The 16,525-nt window shown below is 55.6% G+C and overlaps 1 protein-coding gene across 5 annotated transcripts in view; it reads left to right on the top strand.

Moving 5' to 3' along the window:
* Positions 1-753: 753 nt before the first annotated feature.
* CRHR1 (corticotropin releasing hormone receptor 1) overlaps positions 754-16,525 on the top strand; it is a 51,812-nt gene continuing 36,040 nt past the window's right edge. For all 5 annotated transcript variants that reach the window (XM_033438991.2, XM_033438989.2, XM_004275686.4 and 2 more), the window contains exon 1: positions 754-1,094. In XM_033438991.2, the coding sequence (XP_033294882.1) occupies positions 1,062-1,094 (33 nt within the window). In that variant the 5' untranslated portion in view covers positions 754-1,061. The remainder of the gene's footprint in view (positions 1,095-16,525) is intronic.

Genomic DNA, 16,525 nt, shown 5'->3' with positions numbered 1-16,525 from the left:
TCCGCGGCGTTCAGAGGCCGGCTAGTCCTGCAGGGCACCGCCATCTCCCCCGGTCTTGGGGTTCCCAGTTAAGCTCCTTGCCGGGACCAAACTGGGCAGGCGCTTAGTTTGTACAATGAATGAAGGATGAACGAACGAATGAAAGAAAATGAATGAATGAATGAATGAGAAGAGTTCCTCCCTCAGAGCTTTAGCGCCTCAGCGCGCACCTGGCGTGCCAGTTCCAAAGGCGCGGGGGGTCTGGACCAACACCTCGGCCCTGCTGAGGTGGGGGCGAGGGGACCTTCCGGTCCGCCGCAGGGCGGGAACTGCCCGAACGCAGTTCCCAGCTTCACCAGCTTTCCGCGGCGCCTCTGCTCAGTCCGGGCTGCCCTATTCCCCAGCCTCCAAGAGCCTCGCTCTTAGAGATTCACCTGAGCCCCCCAAGTCCCCTCAGACTCCCTCGGACTCCCCAGGCCCCAGCCTGAAATCCGGCGGGAGGCGGGAAGCTGCCTCCTCTCCCGCCCCCGGCCCCCCACCCCCCAGCTTCTCCCCGGGCTGCGGCGGCCGCCAGCGCTGCCAGCGCGCCCAGCCGACTGCCGCAAACCCGGGCTCGGGGAAAAGAGGGTCAGCGCCGCGAGGGCGCGGGGAGTCGGCTCCGAGAAGGACAGGGGGCAGAGGAGGCGGGGCGAGGGAGGGAGCAGAGGGGCGAGGCGCGGAGGAGGGACCGGAGAGGAGGGGAGAGGAGCGGAGGGGAGGGGACGCCCAGGCGAAGGGGCGGGGAGCCGAGGCGACTAGCGGCGCGGACCGCGGGGGAGGCGGCGGGGGCTAGACGGGCTCCCGGCGGGGGAGAGGCAGCTGCGGGCAGGGCTGAGTCAGAAAGCGGCGGCCGGACTCGCCCGGGAAGGGGAGAGCGAGAGCCCGGCGGGCCGGGAAGCGCGGAGCCGGGCGCCTCAGCCACCCGCGGCGACACAGGAGGCTGGCCGCCCACCCACGCAGCCCGAGCCCGAGCCCGCCGGCCGGCCCCTCTGGGATGTCCGAGGGACCCAGGCATCCAGGACGGTGACCGAGCGAGCCCGAGGATGGGACGGCGCCTGCAGCTCCGGCTCGTCAAGGTAAGAGCGAGCCGGTCAGCCCTCGAGCACTGCGGGCCCGCAGCTCCGGGCGCGCAGAGCTAGGTGGGCTATGGGTGTGATGCGGAATACTAGATGTCACTGAGCAGAACTGTGCCCAGGTCCGGGGTCGGCCGGGGTTTGAGGAGCAGCCCAACTCCCTGCCTCTGGACCTTTGGAGCCGGCATTGGGCGGGGGGAGGAGGGGGACGACACTGGCGAAAAAAGAAATCTTTGTGGCGAAGCTGCCGGGAGGTGGGCGTGGGGTGGGGGGGTGTCAGCCCCCCCCGGGTAACCAGCTCAGTGAGGGGAATCGCTCTAGGCTGTGGGAACCGACGCAGGGTTCCCCCTCCCACCCTCCCGGGTAGACTGGGGTCCCGAGACAGGAGGCCCGGCAGAGGGGTTCCCCATCCGCCCCAGCACCGTCTCATCAGGTCCCCCACTCCGCACGCCTCCGCCCTGTTCCTGGGAGCTCCTTCCTGCCCCTGCAAGTCTGGGGAGATAAATGTCCCCGGTGCCTGCGAGCCCTGAATCAATATCGCAATCTCCGGGGTGCAGACCGAGCATCCGGCGGTAGTTACCGTTCCTCCGCCGCCGCCGGCTCGCCCGCAGGAGCACGACGCTGGCTCTCCGAGCCTTTGCACTAGCGGGTCGGTCCCCGCGCCTGCTCGCTCCTGCCCGGGCTCTGGCGACGCGATTCCTGCGTCCGGAGTTTAGGAAAGTCGTCAGACCGCACGTCCACAGTCTGTCCGCTGAAGTTCTGGGGCGGCGGGGTCTGCCCCGGGGCCCGGGGAAGGGCTGGGGCGTCGACACCCGGGCCCGCCGCGAGTGACAGCTGCCACTTCCTGGTGCCGGGCGATTCCCAAAGCGGTTCGGCTTGCGGGGTGTAGGCAAGGAGGCGGCAGCGGAGGGAGGGGTGGGTGGGCCTCGGCGCCGCCGCGGGGGACGCCAGCGCGGCTCTTGCCTGACCCTCCGCAGGGTCAGTGGGGACCGCCAGAGCACAGACACCAGCTTGACTGGATTCAGCACTTTTACAAGCTATTAACTTCAAAAGAACTGAATGGATTGGGGGGAGGGGTGCGGATTGACTGAATTTCATTTTTCCATCAGTTATTAAACCAACTATACGTATATCAGCACACAAAGTGGTTTGAGTTAAACCACCAAGATTTAAAAATGCAACAGCTGCCGGCTCATCAGTTGAGACATTACTAGTTACCGAGGCTTTCTCCATTCTCTCCCTCCCTCTCCCGAATATATATAAGTTGGTTTTTAAAAATGACTAAGGGTTGGTCTGGTTGAACCCATAGCCCCTCCCCCACTCCTAAACTGAGGACTGGGGGTGAACCCAGAGATTATTTTCTGGGTGATGAAGGAGACCCGGGGAGGGAGAGAGGAGGAGAGACATCCAGAGAGCTTGACTAGATGGCACTGAGCGGGTATATTTTCCAAAAGGCTAGAGTGTAGCAAACCTGAGTCTAAATTCACAAGTCAGTTAGACCAAATTCAGCGTTTTAAATGGACTCAAAGGATTGAACTGTAGGTTTTTGGTTTTGTTTTTGAGTTTACGTGGTAATAGGTAAATGTTCTTTCTCTGGCCTTTCTTAGAATCATGTGCAAATTTCTGCTTAGAATTATGATGCTCTTCTAAAAGGAAAAACAGGTTTTTTGTTTTTCTGTTGCTGTGTGTGTGTGTTTCCTGCTAGGTGGTGAGATGTGTGCCCTTTCTGTCTGGCGTAATGAACTCAGTAGGTGCTCAGTAAACGCATACTGAATGAGTGAGAGGCAGTGAATGAATGCGCAGCTAATGCGGTTTCAGTTAAATAACTGCTTTTTCTTTTATTCATGTGGCATATACAGCTTGTTGGGTAGTGTTCTACCTGCCTTGCAAATATTAAGTCATTTAGTCCTCATAACAGTCCTGGGAAGTAGGAATTATTACTGAGGCACAGAAAGGCTAAGGAACCTGTTCCTCACTGATACAGCCAGTGAGTGGTGGAGCCAGAATTCAGAGTCAGGTACTGTGGCTCGAAGGCTTTGCTTTGGTAGCTTTTATCAGAAAATCTTTTAAGCCACTAAAATCTCACCCTAGACTTCTGCCAGATGAGGAGAGCGCAGGCGGTTTTGTTGGTATCAAAGTCTGAATCTAGGTGGGGTTCATCCAAAATCCGGTGCTGTCCTCAACAACTCAGCCAGGGTTGGGAAAGGATCCACTCTGGGGCCCTTACCATGGGCCTCACACTGTACTGGTTACAGAGAACTGGGGGAGAGTGTGTGTGAATGTGTATGAGTGAGAATGTGTGTGTGCATGGGAGGGTGGTTGCATATGTCAGTGAGGGAGAAATGATGTGCGTGTGAGTGTGCGTGGATGCCAAGGAGACAGGTGAAATATTGTCTCTGCCCCCACGGGAGGGCCAGGGACCGACCACCTCCGAGTCACCTACCCACCAGCCACAGCTCCTCGCGGGGAGACGCAAGTACGGCTCAGAGTGGTGGGTTTGGCTGAGTGAAGAGTGGAGAAGGCAAGTCCTGGTGGGCGACTAAAGGAAAGTGAGTTCTGCGAAGAGAGAGCTGGTTTTATTGCTTTTGTCATAAAAGCAATCTAGCAGTATTACACAAAGTTTGAAAACCAGAGGGGGAAATTATTACAGTCTCACCCTCCTAACACAGCTATTGTTGCCATTTAAAAAATAATCCCTGGGCTTCCCTGGTGGCGCAGTGGTTGAGAGTCCGCCTGCCGATGCAGGGGACACGGGTTCGTGCCCCGGTCTGGGAGGATCCCACATGCCGCGGAGCGGCAGGGCCCATGAGCCATGGCCGCTGAGCCTGCGCGTCCGGAGCCTGTGTTTTGCAACGGGAGAGGCCACAACAGTGAGAGGCCTGCGTACCTCAAAAAAAAAAAAAAAAATCCCTGCAGGCCTTTTTTTCAAGTGCATGTTTGGGCACAGCTGTGGCCACTGGGCCCCCTCACTTACTGTCACAACCCAAGTCTGTCCCATGTTATTCCGGAGCCTCCAGAAGGAGATCGTCAACATCTGCATATTCCCTGTGAGGGGATGCTCTTCTGCCACGTCTATATCTGTGCACATTTGGGCCATTTCCAAATTGCTTCTTTGACAAATAATATGGAGCCGGGTTCTGAGAGGAGCATGGGCAGGAGGGAAAACAAGGGCAAACAAGTGAGCCATGGGGTGTGGGGACTATTGGCATGGCCACAGCCCAGGGGCAAAGTAGGAGAGGGGTGCTGACAGCCAGGCCAAGCCGTCAGGATTTGATATGTCCAGCTCTGGGGAGGGGCATGACTTGGGTCCGTCCAGTTCTTAAGGAGGGCATAGATTTGTGGAAAAGCAGGACACTGACCAAGGGCCGCTGAGGACGAGCTCAAGTGGAAAATCCATTTCTCACCCTCTCTAACATTTGCATCCTCGGAGAGCATCAGTGGTGTTCAGCTGCACAGAAAAAGGAGTTTGGAGGGTCGAAGGTGCCCTTGGCAACACCCCAAGTGCCCGTGGTGCTTACAAGCCCATGGGCCTGAGCCCCGGACTTGATGTGACCTAGACGGAAGGGGTTAGGTATAGGGCTGATCATTTTAGAAGCTATTGGGTTGGAAAGACCATCAACCTGGGAGTTGGCAAACCTGCCATCAGTCACAGCTATGCCTCTAATTAGCTGTGTGACTTCGGGTAGGTTACCCTCCCTCTCCGAGCTACCGTTTCTCCGTAAACAGGGGTATTTGACTAGATTGTCTTTTACCTTTCACGTCTCTGTGCAAGATCTGTTTCCAAAAACACTCCTTAGGGCCACAACCTCATATGAGAAGAGTGGGGTGCGGCAGATTCAATTCCCAGCTCTGCCCCTTCCCAGCTGCAGGACCTCAATAGTTGGACCCAAGTACCCTCTCTGAGCTTGAGTGTTCCCAGCTATGAAATGGAGGCCATACCTAACTCGAAAGGTTGAGGTGAGGATGAAATGAGTTAATACACACACAAAGTGCCTGCAACAGCACCTGGCACAGAGTTTGCTTTCAGAAAAAGTTGCAAGGTGCCTGCTCTTCAGAGAAAATGAGATAATGCCGGAAAAAGCAGCTAGGAGAAGCTCTTGGACATTCAACATGTAGCGTTTTTGCATCTTTCACCCGTCATAGAACTGGGCCTAATAATCAACTGCACGTAATAAGCATTTCACAAATGTTAGTTGGCTGGCTGGCTGGTGTTATCATCGCTGCTTCCTTCCGCTTAGTATTGCATGATCAGAGTGGACCCGTTGCTGTTCCCAGGAGGTGCAGGTGTCCTGTCCAAACAGACTGAGAGATGCCAAAACCATCCTGGCAGAAAAGCCACCTCTGATGCAGAAAAGACTGGAACTGCCCCCCTTAGGCCCACTATGGTTATGTTAAAAAGAAAGCAACAAAGAGCCAGTGTAGCACCTGGTGATTTGGAGAATCCATTGAGGCTGGGGCCTTGTCTGGTCTGGAGGAGGGCAGGCTGTTAGCAGGTGACCTGGGGCCTTTCTTGTTTCCTCCTCTGTGAAAGGAGAGGGTGGGGTGATCTCTCCCAGCTCTGACTCTACCTAACCATTCATGGCATCAACAGAAGGAAGAGTGAGCCCATTTTGGAGCTAAGGCCAAGTCTTAGCTGCAGTTTTATATTCAATCAATGAATTTGTTAATTACAAATGACTGTGTCTACTTAGATCCTCGGGGGCTCCTGTCAGCAGAGTCCCTTGAAAGTAACATCATCAAGTCCTTTTTAAATGCTTGTCTTCCGACTTGTCGCTCTCGGCCAGCCAGCCCTCACTTCACCCAACGTGGCAATCAGCATCTTCTTGTGTGGGTGGGAACATCAGGTGAAGCAGATGTGAGCTTGAAACCTGACTCTGCTATGAAGCTAGGTTATCACTTGGAACCTCAGTTTCTTCATCTGTTTAAAAAAAAAGAGGAAAAATAGTATCTACTTTATGGGATAATCATAATGACTTCATGAGATGTCAGGTGTGAAATTAAGCACAACTGCACATTGTCCGGCACACAGTAAGTGCTTAATAACTATTAACAATAGTAGTCACTTAATAAATCTTTACTGAATTTTATCAATTCGAGGAAGAACAGCAAAAGGAGGAGGGGTGAGGGAAAGGGAGGTGGAGGAAGGAGTACTTAGCAATGTAGAATCTCCTCCTGCCCCAGGGTCCTTTTTGTAGACCCTGGGGAGAAGGGATGGGGCCGCCTGCCATCAGCCAAGCTCAAAGGGCAAAGGACAGAGGTGCCTGCTGTTGGCCCTCTGAACATCTCTGACATGTGAAAACATTTGGCATTAGAAGTAGAGACATGGGGACTTCTCTGGTGGCGCAGTGGATAAGAAGGCACCTTCCAATGCAGGGGACACAGGTTCGATCCCTGGTCCGGGAAGTTCCCACATGCCACGGAGCGACTAAGCCCATGCACCACAACTACCGAGCCTACGCTCTAGAGCCCGCAAGCCACAACTACTGAGCCCGCATGCCACAACTACTGAAACCCGCACGCCTAGAGCCCGTGCTCCGCAACAAGAGAAGCCTGTGCACCACAACAAAGAGTAGCCCCTGCTTACCACATACAACTAGAGAAAGCAGGCACGCAGCAACGAAGACCCAATGCAGCCAAAAATAAATAAAATTAAATCTTTAAAAAAAAAAAAGTAGGGCTTCCCTGGTGGCACAGTGGTTGAGAGTCCACCTGCTGATGCAGGGGACGCGGGTTCGTGCCCCGGTCCGGGAAGATCCCACATGCCGCGGAGCGGCTGGGCCCGTGAGCCATGTCCACTGAGCCTGCGTGTCCGGAGCCTGTGCTCCGCAACGGGAGAGGCCACAACAGTGAGAGGCCCGCGTACCGCAAAAAAAAAAAAAAAAAAGTATAGACATGTAAGGAGGATAATACAAAATGATTAAGTCACTGACGCAAACAATTATTTTAAAACAACTAACTAGATTCCATTAAGCAACAGATTATTAACCATTTCTTTTCAGAGTAATTGGTGTCAACTTCAACAAAACTGAGAAGCTAGAAGGCAGGAGGGGAGGAAGGGAAGGAGGAAGATTTGGGGAATACGGACATGCACTTCCTTTTCTGTGAAATGGGTGTGTTGAGATGCAGTTCTGGGAGATGGGTCCCATGTACACAGAACCCCCGACTCAGTGCTTTAGCCGAATGTGTTTTTTGGCAACTCTCCACCCAGGAGGCATGAATCCATTTCAGGGACAGATGAAGGTGTTTGTGGGTGCTCTTTCTTCCCTATAAACTCAAGCAATATCACAGTCCCTCCCCTGGCCCCGCTGGTCCCCAGGGAGCAGCCCCAGTGAGGTGCTTAGAGATGAGGTTTGTGGGGTGCACACCTGCCCCCCCTTCACCTGTCAATCTGTTCCCATCCTCCAGCCAATCTGGCCGGGAGCCAGGACGCCTAGGTCAAAGCCCAGGACAGAAACTGGCCAGACTGGTCCAGCTGCTTCTGTGCCTGAAGAAGCAGGGAGACGGGGGTTTGTTCTAGGCTGACCGACTGCAATTTGGAGCCCACCCATAGCGAGTTTTAAGAGGTAGTGAGGCTACCCGGAGGCACAGTGGGAGACTTAGTTGAACCTTTCAGCGCTGGGAGGTCAGGCCTTTGGGACAGTGTATTGCTCGGTACCCCTGGCAGGAGCATGGAGCCGTAGAGCTGGAGGGGAGGCTGCCCAGGGTGATGGGCTAGGGCAAGCGATGGCTGCGACATTTCCATTTACAGCAGGGTTTCCCCTGCTTTCATCCGTGTCTCCCCAGCCTCCTTGGCAGGATGTGTGAAGGGCTCCGTGATTTCCAGAGATACCAGCTGTTCCTGGAGCAGCCCCGCCACTGTGCAGACAGAGCTGGGTGGGTTAGGGAGGGACGGCCAGGGATGAGGGGCTGGGCTGTGTAGGCTGGAGACGGAAACCAGGCCCAGGAGGGCTTTGGCTACCCTGGGGAAGGGTCGAGGGAAAGCCCCGGGCTGTCTAAGGGGCAGAAGGCCCCCCTGCACTGAGGGCCCCTACCCCACAGTCAGAAGCAAAGGCCCAGCTAGGTGCCCATGGGCCTGCTCAGGATAGATGATTTTATAATTATATAAAATATGGACATGCAGAAAGACAGAAAGAAACCAAAGGTGATGCAGAGACGGAGACCACTGGCTAAAGTTGGCATGAGAGAGAGAGATGAGGACAGAAGGGCCTGGAGGAAAGTGAAGGGAGGAGGGTGGAAGGGAGGGAGAAAGATGTGATAGCAAGAGAAAGACCTGCGTGTCTTTTTTGGCTCTTCTTGTTTAGTACTTTCCCTTTAGCAGCTAAGTGAACGTGTGCCTCTGGTACTGAGGCCAGAGATGGCCTTTACTGGAAACGCCCCTCTCCATTTCTTTTTTTTTTTTTTTTTAAGAGTTTCTTTCTTTCTTTGTTTTTTTTGTCTGCGTTGGGTCTTGGTTGCTGCTTTCTCTAGTTGCGGCGAGAGGGGGCTACCCTCCGTTGTGGTGCGCGGGCTTCTCGTTGCGGTGGCTTCTCTTGTTGCGGAGCACGGGCTCTAGGCGCACGAGCTTCAGTAGTTGCAGCACATGGACTCAGTATGTGTGGCTCACGGGCTCTAGAGCGCAGGCTCAGTAGTTGTGGCACACGGGCTTAGTTTCTCCGCGGCATGTGGGATCTTCCCAGACCAGGGCTCGAACCCGTGTCCCCTGCATTGGCAGGTGGATTCTTAACCACCGCGCCACCAGGGAAGTCCCATTCCCCCTCTCCATTTCTTACAAGAATTCCCCCCACTCTCCCTAATCTGTTGCCAGGAGCCTTCCTCAGCCATCAGGGTCAGCAGAGCCCCAGAGAGCAGGGATGCTCTGAGGCGTGCCTTGTGGAGGCTGCGGATGCCTGCCCACGGGAAGGAGCTCCCCCCAACCCCACACCCTCCAGTGACCCCAGGTCTGGGCTCTCCGAACCCAGTCAGAAGGAATAAAGCCTGTTGCCTTTGAGGATCTACCTGGCCCCCAGTGTGCAGTCTGTCTCTTTCTTTCTTACACACACACACGCACACACGCTGGGATCCTCAGGGAGTCATCTGCAGTGTTTCTAATAGCATCCCCCCAACTGCTACCTACTCAGAGGCTGCTGCACAGTTAGACCGATGAGACAGGTGGGCAGCGCCCTCCTGCCCGGGCCAGGGCTGGAGGATTGACTCCCAGAGTAGCAGCTGGGCCCCCGGGGCCCTGGGGTCAGTAGTGGGGGTGGATGGCAGGTTGGACAGCCTCCGTGACCACGCCCCAGGCTGCACATGCCTGGCTGGGAGCCCGAGAGGCTGGGCCTTGGAGGGAGGCCTGTGTCCTGGGCTTGGTCTGAGCCGCTGCCTGTCCGCCTCCTCCTGCCCTTTCCCTCCACTTCGCCCAGCTTCTCTGGCTCTTCACCGAGCGGCCTCTGTGTCCACGCCCACACACGCGACCCCATGGAGTTTTTCTCTCCTACTCTAGGGGTGAAAAAACCAGATGTTCCCCGCATCTCTCCATCGGCTCTTCTGGCCCTCTGCCCCAGCCCTCCTTCCTACCTCCACAGAATACTCATTTCTGCCCGCCGCCTGCCTTTGGCCGTAGTATTCCTCCTTCTAGGGCTTCTGTCCCCCCAGTCTCTCTACATCAATCCTGTCTAATAGGCCCACCAAATTCTCCCTGACCCACCACTACCCTCTCCTCCAGGAAGCCTTCCAGTCTAAGTCCATCTCTCCCTGGTCGTTCCTTTGCTTGCCCTCCTCCCCATCATGTGACCCTCTGGCTCACGGTGGAGCCTGGGCTCTCCAACAACAGGGGACCCTGCAGCTCTTTGGTCTGTCCCCCTACAGGATGCTCAAAACATTTACCAGCCAGACCCCGCATGGACCTCTGGTCACTCTCACCTAACCCAAGCCCTTGTCCCACCATAGATTCTGAGCTCTGCCGGGTCAGGAGGATTCCCTTAAAAATGAAAGCAAAAACAAGACTGTGTCCCGAGCGCCTAACCCAGTACTCCAAGCTCCGAAGGCACACGATGGATGCTGAATTCGATGGAAGGCATCTCCCCGCTGAACATTTATCTGTGTGTGTGGAGGTGCTATGGCGACAGGAGACATGGAAATGACAAGCTAGACAGATAGATTCCCCCCGGCTCTGCAAGTGGATTTATGACGCAATGGCTTATCGAGTGCTACGCTGTTGGCGCCATTTAGTAACATTTAGCGATTCCAGCCCTGCCCTACGTTCCATCCCTGGTTCCCGTAGCATTGGAGGCATTTGTCCACACGTAAAAGCAAGGGCAGGGCTTCCCTGGTGGCGCAGTGGTTGAGAGTCCGCCCGCTGTTGCAGGGGACGCGGGTTTGTGCCCCGGTCTGGGAAGATCCCACATGACGCGGAGCGGCTGGGCCCGTGAGCCATGGCCGCTGGGCCTGCGCGTCCGGAGCCTGTTGCTCCGCAACGGGAGAGGCCACAGCAGTGAGAGGCCCGCGTACCGCAAAAAACAAAAAACACAAACCCCAAAAAAACAAGGGCAGCATTTTGCTTCATGAGGGGTTCGGGCAGGGCTGGTAGGAGACATTGCCAGAAGCAGGTTTGGAGCTGGGCTGAGGACAGAGATGCAAGAACTTTCTCAGAACCTGGGGTCCCCAGAGAGCAGGTCCAGGGCACTTTAGTCCCCAGGCAGGGGCTGGGGAGGAGGCTTGGTGGCAGCCTGGGCCTCCCTCCCCGCCGCTGTCCCGGTTCTGCTGGTTACAAGGCAGGAATAGCCAGACAAGGCAGAGGTGGGCAGAGGACGCTGGGGGAAGGGAATGAGCCCATTCTTTTTTTGTTTGTTTGTTTGTTTTTTTGCGGTACGCGGGCCTCTCACTGTTGTGGCCTCTCCCGTTGCGGAGCACAGGCTCCGGACGCGCAGGCTCAGCGGCCATGGCTCACGGGCCCAGCCGCTCCGCGGCATGTGGGATCTTCCCGGACCGGGGCACGAACCCGTGTCCCCTGCATCGGCAGGCGGACTCTCAACCACTGCGCCACCAGGGAAACCCCAGGAATGAGCCCATTCTTGGCTCCCTCCGTGGGATCTTGTCTCTCAGTCTACATCCCTACCCTCTAGCTCCCTAAGGGTGGGTGTGGGACAGACTTTGGTGTCTTTCTCTCCAGATTGCTGGGCCCCAGTGACCTCACAGTGAACATCACTGCCAGGCTGTGAAACTCCGGGCCCATGCAGTGGCACATGTACATCCCTGAGAAGCAGAGCATCCCTGGGGGAGGAGAACTGTGCCTAGAGCTGAGGAAGCAGGAGGCCTGGGATTGGGGCCGGCTCCGCCACTTCCTGGCTGGGTGACCTTGGGCAAGTCACACAACCTCTCTGGGCTTGGTCTTCCTCTGGACCATGATGGAGAATAAAGGAGGAAATGCCTGTGTGCTGAGGGGCCTGTCCCCCCTGAAGCTCAATGAGTGGGACCTGCTGCTTTCCCTGGTGAGGTCCCTCCCCCAGCCTCCACTCTGTCCCCCATCCCCCCGACTCCTCCCCTTGCCACTGAGCCCAACTGGTACTCAAGCCCCTCTTCCTCCATGGGGCCTTCCCTGATGAGCCGGGCATCGTGTGCTCTCCTCCAGCCAAAGCAGGGCTTCTCACACTAGCTGTAGGGAAGGCCCACGTAGGTCTTTCCAGTCCACGGCATGTGGTCCTGTTGTGCATGACGACCATGCAGCCTGCATCCCGTGACTCTTCTGGAGCGCTGGACAACATCTGAAGTGGTCTAGACCCTGTTCGATGAGATCACAGCCAAGACAACTTCGTATCAGCGTTTCCAGATGCTCACTCTCAGTAATGAACAGTCTGCGTCCCGCACAGTCCCCACCACCCTTTCAGCAGCGCTGATCTAAACCCCTCCTTTGGGGCCAGGATTCATAGCCCAGAATCTCTGGTTCACTTTTCAAGGGAGTCTGGCTGCCGGCCAGCCCTGTACCTGGGCGCCTCCTGCTGTAAGACTCAGTGCTGTAGCAGCTGGGCTGGGCTGCTGGAAGCAGGAAGAACCCCTGTCCAGCAGGGTGGAAACCTTCGGTTTATTCAGAGCCCTTACCACCCGGCAGGTTCTGGGTGGGCCCCTTCCCCCGCTTTGTCCTCACTCATCAACCCGCACATTATCACCCACCGAGGTCGGGGCAGGGGTTGGGGAGACACATGACAGTCACAGAGCTCTGGTGAGACACGGGAAGCCCTTCCTCTGTGGTGGGCTCATCCCAAGGCTCACGGGACTCAGCCCCACGCTGGTTCTAGCCCTCGTCCCTGGACTCACCCAAGATGAGGGAGCACGACTTCTCCAGGGTCAGCTCTGCCTTCTGCCTCCGAGGAGCTGGCCCAGGGGGCACACCGGGCAAGCCCTGGTTCACGGCTCCAGGAGAAGGCTGCGTACGTGCCCTCCCTATGCTGCTTGATCCCCAGCGTTGGCTGTACCCACAGGTGGCCACCTTCCTGCTTCGTCTGCATCTCCTGTGCACACCCTCCAGGAGGAGGCCTGGGGGCTCCAGGACAGCAGTGAGGGGAAGGACCTCCCATCTCCCCACCTGGCCAGGAGGGGTCATTCCCAGCAGTCTCCTGCCTTTGGGCTGAGGCTAGGAGGTGGGGGAATGCCGGGTCCAAGGCCACAGGGTGAGATCAGGGCCTCTTCCTGTCCTGCAGGCTCCTCCCTCGTGTCCTCTCATTCTTTCCAGCATTCTCCTTCCCATCACCATCTTCCTTCCACACTCCCAGCTTCCATGATGGGCAGGCAAGTGAGCGTTTTCAGAGCTCGGAAGGAGCTGCAAAACCCTCCACCCCAGGGTTTCCGCTGCTCAGCGCCGTTGACATTTGGGACCAGGTAGTTCCTTGCTGTGGGGCTGCCCGTGCATCTGAGGTTGCATCTGAGTGTCCCGGGTCTCTAGCCACAAAATGCCAGTAGCTCCTCCTAGCTGTGGCAACCAAAACTGTCTCCAGATGGTGCCTCGTGTCCCGTGGGGGACAAAATTGCCCCCACTTGAGAACTACTGGGCTAGTGCAGTTCCCCTCAATTCTGGTGACCCTTCAGAATCACTTGGAGAACATTCAAAAAACGGAGAGGCTCCCAAGTTTCCCCTCAGGCCTGCCGAGCCCAGCTCTCTGAGGTGAAGCCTGAGAAACAGAATTTGTGTCTCTAGGCTGCCAGCATCGTCTGAAACCTCTGATTGTGGCTAACTCCCTTCTTTCACAGACGGAGAAACAGGCAGGGCCATTGCCCCGCTTGTGGTTGATTAGACAGCTGTTCCTAGTCTCTGCCCCGAACCTCCCTGCTCGCTGGGGTTGGGTGGTCCAGCAGCCCCCTCTAAAGCACCCTCATGGCCTTGGAAGGCAGTCACTTGTCCAGGAAAAGCAGCCTCAAAACCTTTCGCAGTTTTCTAACAGAAATTAATTTCCAGCCGTCAGATCGTTTCACTCTACCCACCCCCCCCGACCCTCTTCACATCCCTTTTAAAACGCAGCTTCTTAAAGGACGTCACTTTGCTGCTGACACTGAAATCTCCCTCACTTTACACTTGTCAGAGAGCTGACTGAGCGAGAGCACAGCTGATAGTGGCACCTGCGTGGCTGGCGTCTCCGTGCTGTCCCCAACCTCGGCTCTGTCTCTCCGAGTAGCAGATGCCTCTCCCACCCCCTCAGGGACCGGTTCCCAGTGTCTGGGAGAAGCTCACAGCTCACGGCTGAGCAGTTCCCAGGGTCAGGGGCTGGATCAGAGCCCCGGTCGGGCTCCATTCCCTTGCGAGAACCAAACTCCACCCTTCCTGAGCCCCCAGCTGACAGGGCCCCACTGGTGTCTACCCCCCGGTTCCCACTGCCAGCTTTCGGGGATCCAGGCTGTGGCCCGGAGCTAGAGGTCAAGAGGCAAAGTAACCTGTCCCTCCTCCTTTGGAGGATCCATGCAGTGGTGGGGCCTAAGAAGGGAGGCCGGACAGGCAGGGAAACAGGCTGACCTGCCCAGGGGTACAGCCCCAGGATCGGAGCATCTGTATGGTGGGTAGATAGTAAAGGCTCCACTTCTTGGGGTTGAGAAGGATTAAATGAGAAAAATCACAGGGTCTGGCCCTGTGCAAGCCTTCAGTCAAAGCTGGAATTTAGAAGAAGAAAGGAAGGAAGGAAGGAGAGAGGGAGGGAAGAAGGGAGGAAGGAAAAAGAAAGGAAGGGAAGGGAAAGGAAGGGGAGGAGGAAGAAAAAAATGGAGGCTAGGGAAGACTGAGACCGGCGGAGAGCTTAAGACCAGGAGAGAGAGGAAGATGTGTAGGAGGGACACCGGGAGGCCGAGAAGGCACGCGCTATGAGAAAATGTTAATGAGTGAATCGAGAGCGAATCATATCAAGAGGAGGAGAGGAAGAATGTGTGAGCAGCAGAAAAGGAGGCTAGACCAGGATGGGAGGTCAGCGGTGCTCCAGGGCACTGCCCGCCCCCCACCTCCCTTCCCCGCTCTCAGCAAATCTGCATCAGCGACAGTGATGCAAACTTTACTTTCGCAGGTGTCTGCTGGCTCCTGGGAATGGAGTGGTGGTGGAAAGTGGGTGTGCACACCCTGGGTGGACAGGCAAACCAGTCAGGGGGCGCTTCTGGAGGAGAGACAGGCCGAGTCAGGAAGGAAGCAACTTATCCATACATAGTCGAGTAATACTAATCACTACCGTTGGTTAACGGCTTACCGTGTGTTTGGACCTGTGCTGTGTGAAACGCACCATATTGTTGAATCTCTCCAAAAGTTTTAGAATATAAATACTTCATCCCTATTAGCGCCATTTACAGATGGGGAAACTGAGGCTCAGGGATGTTAAGTGATTTACCCAAGGTCGCATTGGTAGGAGGGGGCAAATAAAAGATTCCAGTGTGGATCTCTCTGGCCTCAAAGTTAAAGGTCTGAATTTCTACTCTCCTGTAAAACCTGGAGTCAGAGCATATTCAGACCTGGAAAGGAGTGTAGGGAACACTACCCTCCTCATTTCACAGGTGAGGAAACTGAGGCGGGGGGGGGGGCAAGGGAAGGAGACTTGTCCATGGTCACAGAGCAAGTTTGCCAGATTCGGAACAGGAGCACAGCCCTGCACTTTCCACCCCAAAAACACTTTTTCCTTCAGCACAGCCTCCTGGAGTCCAAGGTGGAGATCAATGCAGGAAGGAAGACCAAGGGCAAAAGAGAGCTCCTGGTGGGCAGGGGGAAGAGATGCAGGAAAACGTGAACCCATCAAAATGTCCAGGTGCGACCCCATGGTGAGAGGGGACAGAAAATGAAAACCCATCCATTCATTCACTCTGTCAGTCATTCATTTATTCATTCAACAAACATGTATGGGGGCCCACTCTGTACCAGGCCCCACTAAGGGTACAGAATTAGCCAAACACAGACCCTGCCCTCAGGGAGCTTATAACCAATGGGACAGCATATCTGGGACCCTTGGAGGGGAATGTGTGAACTCCAGAGCTGGGGTGTCTCAGGTCCTCACTGCCCTTAGGGTGGGTGAAGCAGGTTTCAGCTCTGCTGTGGGGCCTCGTTGTGGGAGCAGAGGAGTGAAGTAGCAGGGAAGGGGGAAGGGTGTCTCCTGAGCCCAGGGCTGCAGGGAGAAGACCTGAAGGTGGGAGCACCCAGGTGTGCCCCACTCCCTGAAATGTAGGCGGGAGATCTTCCTTCCCATTTTTTCCTCTCTGCACAACAGCGATTTAAGTTAATTAAGTGGAACAATAAATTCTTTCTCAACTGCCTAGAACAGAATAATCTTTCACTGCTCACCCACTTTGGGGAAAGCACAGGCTCTTTGCTTTGAGGTGGCGACAGGCTGTGGCTGTCCTGGGGCAGGATGGGGAGAAAAGGGTGGTTGGGGGCAGAAGTCCTGGGCAGTCAAGAGGGCTGAGAAAGGACATCTAGCATCACCACCCTCTGTCCCAAGTCTGGTTTTACCCTGGCTAGTCTTTAGAGCACCTCTGCGTGGATTAGAAAACGCCCCCCCCGCCCGATGGTCCTGGCTCTGCTGATGCAGAGCCTGCAATTCTAGCCCCCAGAGACCTCTCCACTTGGCACCTCTGTGCAGGGCAGAAATTGCACAATTGCCTGTGGGCTCTGTACCTCCGCTGTATTGTCATTCCGTCGCTACAGATACATCCCCTGTAGGCACACAGGCTTCAGGAGAGTTGATTGCATGTGTTTTATTTCTGCAAACCAGCTCCTCATTTTTAAATCCAGTGGGGAGCCAGCTTTCTAAAGAGATCTTGATTTATGATCCCTCTTCTTTTTCATATTTAGATTTTTTTTCTCTTGGCTTTGCTTAAAACAGGCTATACCTTGAAAACCACATCTCTGATAAAGGGTCACTATCCAAAATATATAAGGAACTCATACAACTCAATAGTAAAAAAAAAAAAACCAAGAAAACAAAAACAAGCCCCACAAATAATCC

The sequence above is a fragment of the Orcinus orca genome, chromosome 19 (assembly GCF_937001465.1).
Source record: "Orcinus orca chromosome 19, mOrcOrc1.1, whole genome shotgun sequence".
Lineage (NCBI taxonomy): Eukaryota > Metazoa > Chordata > Mammalia > Artiodactyla > Delphinidae > Orcinus > Orcinus orca.
The sequence above is the reverse complement of the archived record's forward strand: the minus strand, read 5'-3'. Positions and strand labels throughout refer to the sequence as shown.